This window comes from Oncorhynchus clarkii, chromosome 10, assembly GCF_045791955.1.
Source record: "Oncorhynchus clarkii lewisi isolate Uvic-CL-2024 chromosome 10, UVic_Ocla_1.0, whole genome shotgun sequence".
Lineage (NCBI taxonomy): Eukaryota > Metazoa > Chordata > Actinopteri > Salmoniformes > Salmonidae > Oncorhynchus > Oncorhynchus clarkii.
Window position 1 is genome coordinate 11,194,933 of NC_092156.1, and position 10,532 is coordinate 11,205,464.

The 10,532-nt window shown below is 43.5% G+C and overlaps 1 protein-coding gene and 1 pseudogene across 1 annotated transcript; both read left to right on the plus strand.

The window, feature by feature from the left end:
- Positions 1-5,321, plus strand: part of LOC139419819 (leucine--tRNA ligase, cytoplasmic-like) — a 28,963-nt pseudogene extending 23,642 nt beyond the window's left edge.
- A 1,369-nt stretch (positions 5,322-6,690) lies between these two features.
- LOC139419430 (PLAC8 like 1) lies at positions 6,691-8,972 on the plus strand. The gene is given in 5 exon segments (XM_071169379.1): positions 6,691-6,759; positions 7,043-7,174; positions 7,330-7,574; positions 7,925-8,061; positions 8,841-8,972. Coding segments are annotated over 4 exon segments (549 nt in total). The 5' UTR covers positions 6,691-6,759; positions 7,043-7,139.
- Positions 8,973-10,532: the final 1,560 nt, after the last annotated feature.

Sequence of the window (10,532 nt, forward strand, 5' to 3'; positions counted from 1 at the left end):
TGTATGTGTGTGTGTGGGGGGGGGGTGTTGTTCTTCCCTGGATGTGTGTTCTCAGAGCAAGAAGGGCACTCTGCCTGATACCAAGGTCATTGCCATGGACCTGGGTGCCCTGCCGGAGCTCTAGAAACAGATGGAGAGAGGTATACTGTTCCTTACTGTGATCAAGGTGAGGCTGAGGACAGGAGAGTTGGCCCCTCTCCACCCCCCAGGGCCCTGGTCTGTCTCTGTGGTGGGGGCCAGGGCCTCACTATAACACAACCCTTGGCTGACCTCTGCTAGGCTCTCTGCATTCTTTTAAAAAACATATACGGCTCTGTACAGTTGGTAAGCACATTGAGGACATTGTTTCCGTCATTAGATCACTTGTATTTCTACAGTCCATATTCACTACCGGGCCAGCACAACCCATATTCACTACCGGGCCAGCACAACCCATATTCACTACCTGGCCAGCACAACCCATATTCACTACCGGGCCAGCACAACCCATATTCACAACCGGGCCAGCACGACCCATATTCACTACCGGGCCAGCACAACCCATATTCACTACCGGGCCAGCACAACCCATATTCACTACCGGGCCAGCACAACCCATATTCACTACCTGGCCAGCACAACCCATATTCACTACCGGGCCAGCACAACCCATATTCACAACCGGGCCAGCACGACCCATATTCACTACCGGCCCAGCACAACCCATATTCACAACCGGGCCATCACGACCCATATTCACTACCTGGCCATCGCGACCCATATTCACTACCGGGCCATGACAACCCATATTGGATAGCCTTTCTCAGTGGTTCAGAGCTTAGCATGGGTATTGCTAGAGGTATGACTGCATCAAAGTGATCAAATATCCAACAAACAATATATTCCAAGCCAGATGATTGCCTGTGTTGGGACTGTAAAACCCTACTGTATAGGTCCAATCTAAATAGCTGTGAACATGAAGGCTCTTAGGCCAATGTGTGTGTGTGTAAAAACTATTGGTCTCTAAATCAGGAGAAATGGCGGACCATGTAAAACTGTTGGTCTCTAAATCAGGAGAAGTGGCGGACCATGTAAAACTGTTGGTCTCTAAATCAGGAGAAATGGCGGACCATGTAAAACTATTGGTCTCTAAATCAGGAGAAATGGCGGACCATGTAAAACTGTTGGTCTCTAAATCAGGAGAAATGGCGGACCATGTAAAACTATTGGTCTCTAAATCAGGAGAAATGGCGGACCATGTGAAACTATTGGTCTCTAAATCAGGAGAAATGGCGGACCATGTAAAACTGTTGGTCTCTAAATCAGGAGAAATGGCGGACCATCTAAAACTATTGGTCTCTAAATCAGGAGAAATGGCAGACCATGTGAAACTATTGGTCTCTAAATCAGGAGAAATGGCGGACCATGTAAAACTGTTGGTCTCTAAATCAGGAGAAGTGGCGGACCATGTAAAACTATTGGTCTCTAAATCAGGAGAAATGGCGGACCATGTAAAACTGTTGGTCTCTAAATCAGGAGAAATGACGGACCATGTAAAACTGTTGGTCTCTAAATCAGGAGAAGTGGCGGACCATGTGAAACTGTTGGTCTCTAAATCAGGAGAAATGGCGGACCATGTGAAACTATTGGTCTCTAAATCAGGAGAAATGGCGGACCGTAAAAACGTTGGTATGCCCTCACCCGTCTGAGCGGTCGGCTGTGAATTCCCTCACCCGTCTGAGCGGTCGGCTGTGAATGCCCTCACCCGTCTGAGCGGTCGGCTGTGAATGCCCTCACCCGTCTGAGAGGTCGGCTGTGAATGCCCTCACCCGTCTGAGCGGTCGGCTGTGAATGCCCTCACCCGTCTGAGCGGTCGGCTGTGAATGCCCTCACCCGTCTGAGCGGTCGGCTGTGAATTCTCTCACCCGTCTGAGCGGTCGGCTGTGAATGCCCTCACCCGTCTGAGCGGTCGGCTGTGAATGCCCTCACCCGTCTGAGTGGTCGGCTGTGAATGCCCTCCCCCACTATATAGTTATTGGTTTTGTTTAGCCCACTATGGTGCTGAAAGTCACTACCACACACACAGACACAGCTGTTTCCATTTGAAGATGTTTGTATGATTTTGGTAATCCAAATTACTTAGAAATCTTATTGTTGTGGTTCTATAAGGAAAATATATGCACACATTGAAACAGCAAGGGTTATCAATATGAAATATACATATATGTACATTAATAAATGACAAATGGCATTACAATTACAACAAGTCTATAAAGGGCTATAAACACAGCATCAATATTAAGATATACTTAAACATTCACCTCTTGGAGAGAGAGTTAAACAAATTACTTGGATTGACAAAGGGTCAATATTTATGACACCCTCTCTCTGCCAGGCTGAGCTCTTATCAGAAATGTCTTGGCACCACAGGGTCGTATGAGCAAGCTCCAAGAACCCTCTGGTATGACTCTAGAAGCTCGCACATGGCAGCCCAATAAAACACCTTAATAAAAGCCACTATGGAAAACACTGTGGTAGCGTGTGCATGCAAAATACTATGTTTACCAATACAACAATTCATTACAATTCATTACATTTTATTTCACCTTTATTTAACCTGGTAGGCCAGTTGAGAGCAAATTCTCATTTACAACTGTGACCTGGCCAAGATAAAGCAAAGCACTGCGTAAAAAACAACAACACAGTTTCCACATGGGATAAACAAACATACAGTCAATAACACAATAGAAAAATCTATGTACAGTGTGTTGAAATGTTGTAAGATTAGGGAGGTAAGGCAATAAATAGGCCATAGAGGCGAAATAATTACAATTTAGCATTAACACTGGAGTGATAGATGTGCCGATGATGATGTACAAGTAGAGATACTTCTGTGCAAAAGAGAGAAAATAAATGACCTACTTGTGCAACTAATGGAATAATAACGCTTATGGCAGTATGGAATAATACTACATAGATAAACAATAAGCAGAGCAGTATTGGCAAATCTAACATGAATGAGAATAGCAACAGCCATACAGCCATACAGCCCCCCGCACCACATTGGTGTTAATGTCGGCAATAAAAAGTCCTGAGAAATGCACGTCTTCTTCCTACGGACGATGAGAACACTCTGACCTGAATGGCCGGGTGCAGTGCTCCTGGAGAACATAGTTTGACAAACTCTCTGGAGGTAGCTACACCAAACACTCTTCCCTCACTTTCTCCGAGCTATGCATGTTTCATGGAATGAGTTGTGAAGGATAGGCTCTACAACCTGCCATTCATTCTCTTAACTCCGCCCCCTGGTAATCTCTGAAACATCTATCAAGCGTTTCTTTTTTTTACATCCCTTCTCCCAATTGACTGTTTTCAGTTTGACTTTGAGTTTGTCCTCCACCTCCAGAGTTGAATGCAGCTATTTTCTATCTGTTTAAGAGCACTATTGTCCATCTATACAGCCCAATGTGTTTTATTCATCTCACCTATGTTATTAGTTCTGTAATATTATACCATGGCTCTATGCTTTCTCTGGAAAATAATGCAACTCCATGGAAGGTTGGCGGCACTCTGCTAAAACATCTTGGAACACACTTTCCACGTCGTTCATTATTTACCATAGAACGCATAGCCCCTTGTTGATTATCCCTTACATAACTCCCATAGCGACCATAGTGATTCAGCCAGCCTGTGATGTTTATTTGGGGCATTTGCTGGCACACCAGGCCTGTCTAACTAACTAACTGTATCTAGTTTCTAATACCCTCTCTAACCAGTCTTAATTATACTGAAACAACAACAGTTGCCTTGAATGTGTAATGTGGGTAACTTTTCAGCAGCACCAATCGCATGAGGATTTCAGGCTAATGCCAACCATCTCCCCTGTTCCCCACAGTATGAATTCACAACGCTCCAAACACTCTGCATGTCACACTGGCCCTATCAAATATTAAACTACTGTGTTAATGGTTTCTCCCTCAATCTTTCTCCATATCTCTCTCTCCCTCTCCTCCCTCTCCTCCCTGTCTTACATCTCCTCCTACTCTTCCTCCTCCTTCTTCTTCTTCTTCTTCTTCTTCTTCTTCTTCTTCTTCTTCTCCCCAGCTTGATCAGATAGATGTGTTTGCATCAGAGAGATGACACAATAAAGGAGGACTGTTGCCTTGGGAAACCGTTCAGTGTCTTCAGATCCGAGGAAGACGGACAGACACATCCTCTTGTTTGAGCTGCCATTCTGCCACAAAGACGCGCCTGTCGGTTGTTTCACTGGTTTGTCTTTCTGCTTGATCAGCCCCCCACACAGAGAAATAGACAGGACATTTTAGATGCTATTAGAATAATTATAGTAAGAGCAACATAGTTTCCAGAGAGACCTCTTTATTATTCATGATTTTATCTTGAAAACATTGATACCACTAAACGTGTTCAATCAGTCCATGTTAAATGTTTACTTAAACATTTTGAAAGCGATGATAAATAATAACTTGACACTTGACACGACATATTATTTATGACAACATGTATGTCTGTCTGTGAAATGATTTGAGCACTTTATGAATTATGAGTATAGTTCAGACCAGTGAGCTGTGTGTGTGTCTCCCAGCTTGGTGTGGCAGTGTTCCTGGTCAACCCCCATCCATCCAACGGTCTCTTTACCATCACCATCAACATTTGACAGGGCCACAGCAGAGACGACATCATCTGCAGACTATCCAAAGCCATCAGGCTAATTAAAGGTATATTTCTAATCTCCTAAAGACCTTGCGACTTCAATGCTTTCCTATTGATAGCGTATAATTGAACCATATTTGATCATGTTTTTTGAATTGCCTTGGCCTATTGCCATTCCCTTAGTTAAATGTAAAAGTTAGTTTTACTGAGGGTTGTATTTAAGATGTACAAATAGTTTGTGTCTAGTAGTCATTTAGATGAGTACTCTGCTCTTAGTTTTCACACAGTAACTTTTGATCATACAATTAGCAGAATGAGGTTGTTTTAGGCTGCAGTTCAACACACGTCCCCTATTATGTCCTGCAGACCTGACTGAAGTGAGGCATCTACAAGGTTATTGTTGTTTAACCCTGCAATGTAACCATGGTGCCTGACCTCCTACATGTCCCCTCTGTCACCATGCAGACCTGTCCAAAGTGGAGCTGATGTGCTTTGAGGACCCTGTCCTGGGGCCTCGCCAGGTGCCCAACCTGGGGAGGGAGGAGCAGGGTAAGCTGCCCATCTCTGACAAGTCTTCCTTCAGCATCAGCCTGGCCAACCGGAAGGTCCTCATGACAGACAATGGCCTCAGCGTGGATATAGGAGACACCCTGATTTACCTGCTACAATAGCACAGGTCTGGGGCCTGTTTTACTACTTCTATCACTGGTCTGACAAGGGATCATCTAGTCTCATAGATATCAGTGATTACCTTCTAGGAAGGTAGGAAGGATGCATGTTAACAGTATTTGAACAGGGCCCTGCTCTCTGTGTAGAGGGGTGGGACTGAACCGCTGGGGCTGTAGCAGAATGACAAGACACTATTTTCCTGCTGTGTCGGAGGTCTATGTAGATAACATGCACAGCTCTGTGACGTATAGCCAGGCTGTCAGAATGTGTGCGTCTGGTAGCGAAGTCAGGTGCAGCAGAGCAGAGAATTGTGAATAGGTGCACACTTTATTTAGGCAAAAGTGAAAAACGCCCAAAACAGTAAAAAATATATAAAAACAAGCCAGTCTGGCGCGTCAACAATACACACGTAACACAAACAAAGACATGATGGGGAACAGAGGAATAAATACATGTAGATTGATTGGGGAATGAAAACCAGGTGTGCAGGGAACAAGACAAAACAAATGGATATATGAAAAATGGAGCGGTGATGGCTAGAAAGCCGGTGACGTCGACCGCCGAACGCCGCTTGAACAAGGAGAGGAGCCGACTTCGGCGGAAGTCGTGACACAGGCACAAGTCTTGCCTTTACCTTTTCTATTGAAGTGGTTGTACAATAGAATGTGTACCTTCGTCCTCTCATCTTATGTGAAATGAAATGTAATTATGTTGTTTCAGCGGCTCAGTGTCTGCCATTATGTGCTAAAGTACAGACGGAATAAAGCTTCTCTTGAGCATACCTGTACAGCCCTCTCCACTAGTTACAAGACATATATTTTGCATTCATATGTTGAGGGGTTCCAGGCAAAGGTGTCTTCTGAACATCTCTTCAGCGGTACTTATATGTCCAGTAACTACCGTATACAATTAATAATTTCCACAAATGTGTCAACAAAACAAAAAATATTCTGGCATAATTGTTAAAGTTTGAATAAACACATTTTTATGTAATTGGGTGGTGCATTTCTTTATTTTCATTCATATTGCGACATAGGGCCACATTAAACTCCCTCTGCAGTGGTCTTCTAGGTTACCAGTTTGGCGTGAACCACATGAAAAACATCTCTGTAATGGACTGTAGCCATCTACTGGCAGTATGAGCACTGCTAATTAAATCCCCCTTGGAAATCAGTCATGCATTTGAAACCCAGTCTGCCTCTGTTTCTATAAACACTACACAATAGATGTTCTGCATTTTGCTCTCACTCAGCAGGAAATGTTCTCAGCTGTTCAGAGAAACCGGGTGAGATGTTTCCTATTTTACCACAAGCCTCCCCCAGCCGATTCTCATACCAACACTGTGCACCATAAAGCAGAAGTGATCAGGAGGATGTGTGCCAGACAGCTCACTTGTGTCCAGGACTAAGCGGTAGCACTTTGCTGTTGTCTGTGATTCGGGTAAGTGTTGCCTCTTAATTTGACAATGATTTTCTCCTTGTCACTGCTGCCCGTTTATGCATGTGTTGGGAGTATGAACTTACTGATCCGCTGGCTTGCCTTGGCCTTGGCCCCTACACTGTGGAAATGTGGCATTTGCGCTTTGAATTAGAGGCTCCATTCCAGACAGTCTTGAACAGGCCGGCTCTGTCCTTGTTTGCTGTGGCAGCGCACATGCTGTACTGAGAGGGTGTTATGAGCCCCTAGAAGAGGAGGCCCAAAATGTCTTATCTTCCTAGAGCAGCCGCTGAGCTCCAGCCCTCTCTGGAGTAGTACACCCCGTCTCAGTGGGAAACTCAACCAGTCTCCCCTTCCTTCCCTGGCTGGGAGCAGCCGTCAGCATGGAGGATACCACAGCCATAGTCACCACAGTCCAGTAAGTGTTAGGCCCTTATCAGTAGAGATCACCATTGTTGGGTGTAATGAATCATTCCAACATGTTCTTAAGCCTGATGTTCTTGAGCAGCATTGCAACACAGCTAAGCCTACATTCATTTCTACATTTTATAGTTCCTTTCTTGTTTATCTCAGTTGTGCACCAGTCACCAAAGCTGCAAAGCAGCAGGCCCCAGGTGATGAGGAGGACGAGGAAGCCAGGGGCTGGGACATAGGAACAGAAAGCTGGAACACACAGAGTGCCGCTTCTGCTGCGATGAAACTCCCTGTGCTCACGCAGCCTGGCCTGGGGGTAACCACGACAACAGTGACCACCATCACTCAGACAGGAGGGGATTGAAGCAGCAGTCTGTTCAACGTGTGTGGAGACAGGACCACATGTGAGACAGACACAGCATTGGGGTTATTACACTGCATTGTACACACTCAAGTGTAAAAGTCACAGTTGTCAGTTTGAGTAACTAAAATAGTCAGATGGTGGATGGCTATCCTGCTATCTTACATTCTTACGCTCTCCCTATGTTAATTAAGGACATTCAATGTTACCCAATGTTAAAGAGAGGATACTTTGTAAAGATGACGATTCTCTTGCATAATACCATATCAATCTACAATACTCTGCAGGGTTGCTAAACATGTTTTCAAATTGGAAACGTTTTCCATAACCGACTGCTACTATCTCGTGGAGAATTAGTTTTCCTAAGCCCTGTATCGCTCTCATTTTTCCCAGGTCTCTTAGGGGTCTTTGTGCCCTGTTGCTTGGACCTGAGTCTGGCCCACCAGTACGGGGAGTGTCTGTGTCTGCCCCTGCTCCCTGGCTCCACATTCGCCATGCGGGTGGGCATCAGGGAGAGATACAAGATACAGGTGAGGATTGTTACGCAATAATGACGGGTGTTATTAGAATCCATTAACGACCTGCTGGTGTCATGGGGACCAAAGCAGTGTTCTCTCAGAGCAATTCGGTATCACTATTTATTTCAAGAGATGTAGGTTGCACATCATGTACAACAAATTATTGGACAACAAATTATGTGTCACTCACTCCCTCACATTTACTTTCCTCCTGTCTACGCAGCCATGGCTGTACACCATATTTTATTTTGTATTGCATGCGGTGGGAAATTTGTTTCTGATTTGTAATGTAACGACTCATTCTGATTTGTTATCTAAAGACTCATTCTGATTTGTTATGTAAAGACTCATTCTGATTTGTAATGTAACGACTCATTCTGATTTCTTATGTAAAGACTCATTCTGATTTGTTATGTAAAGACTCATTCTGATTTGTAATGTAACGACTCATTCTGATTTGTTATCTAAAGACTCATTCTGATTTGTTATCTAAAGACTCATTCTGATTTGTTATCTAAAGACTCATTTTGATTTGTTATCTAAAGACTCATTCTGAATTGTTATGTAAAGACTCATTTTGATTTGTTATCTAAAGACTCATTCTGAATTGTTATGTTAAGATGCATTCTGATTTGTTATGTAAAGACTCATTCTGATATTTTATGTAAAGACTAATTTAGTTCAGCCGCCATGCTTCAGATAGAAATAAAGACCACCGTCTGAGACCAGATGTGAACTTTCCCCTGTTGTGTGCTGTGTGTGTGTGTGTGTGTGTGCTCGTGTGCGCGCAGGGCAGCGTCTGTGAGGACTGGACTACAGTGTATTGCTGCTACCCCCTGGCCATCTGTCAGATGATCCGAGAGATGAAGAGGAGGATGAAGAGCCAAACCTACAAGGTATCCACTGCACTAGAGTGTTCCTGACAACATGGCTGTCTGTGTGTTAGATTCATTCATCCAGGTCAGGACCACATTTTATTAATATTACAATATTCATGATCTAACCTTGGTACCTATAGCAAACTTGGCTTGTGTATAGAACCTTCAGAGGCTCATGTCATTTCATTGGTGCATCACTGATGTCTGCATATGACTATGTCACAGATGGATGATTACTATGTCACAGATGGATAATTACTATGTCACAGATGGATGATTACTATGTCACAGATGGATGGATGATTACTATGTCACAGATGGATGGATGATTACCATGTCACAGATGGATAATTACTATGTCACAGATGGATGATTACTATGTCACAGATGGATGGATGATTACTATGTCACAGATGGATGGATGATTACTATGTCACAGATGGATGATTACTATGTCACAGATGGATGGATGATTACTATGTCACAGGTGGATGATTACTATGTCACAGATGGATGGATGATTACTATGTCACAGATGGATAGATGATTACTATTACAGATTACTGCCACATCCGTCTAACAGGTGATTATTACAGGTCTCTATGGGGGTCATCATACTACAGGTTCCCGTTTGGTGTCTTATGAGAGCCCTAGTGATCATTCTAGGGTTTCTGAGGACATCCCTGTTTAAGATGAGTCGGCATATGTAAAATAAAGTTATTTAAGTTAAGAATTAAGTTAAGAATGTATTTGGGGATGGGGATTTAGGCTTAGTATTTGAGCCTGTGTAGGATGTGGAACATCAGTGATACTTAACCAGACAATGTTTCATAAATGTTTGCAAAGTAAAATAAAATTCCTAACCAATTGTATGAAACAGTCCATGTAGGCTAAGCCATTTAATAATAAAACCTATTTGCATATTTGTATTATTATTGTATTATTCTATTTCTGACCTTACCCTGCCTGCGGCTGACAATCACGGTAAGCTCATTTTGCACGTCCATCTCTGAACCGCAAATGCCAACCAACACCAAGCCAGGATGTATCCAAAGGCTGAATATGCAATTTGTTAACTGCTGTTTATTGCTTAATTCAGCATTATACATCAAATACGGAACACCGTTTTTTAAAAGTCTATACTAGAAGCACATTGATCCAACTGAGTGAGTTCATGAGAGGTAGTGTGAGTTTCCAACAATCCTTCACATTTAATCTCCCTGTTGTAGAATAGCAGTCCTTGCTTGACCTCTTGACCCCTGACTTTTGTATGCTGTATGATCCCAGACGAAATATGCATGAATGACAATCTGTGAAGAGGGTGGCTAGCTAGGAGCATGGTGATAGTAGCTTGATGATAGTAGCATGGTAGCTAATACAGTATTATGATTTCATCAGAATGTATCCTCTAATAACAATCAGCATCATGCTCTCATTATGGAAAAAGGTTTCTGTCTAATGGCAATCTGGTTCTAGCCAGATGGACAGCCTTAGTGACCGTGTCATCAGCCCAGCTCCATTTACATATATCTACCAGTAGATGGCAGTGTTGCCTGAACTGCAGTACTGCTGCTCTGCTGCCTCCTGGGCTTCTGCAGGGACCAG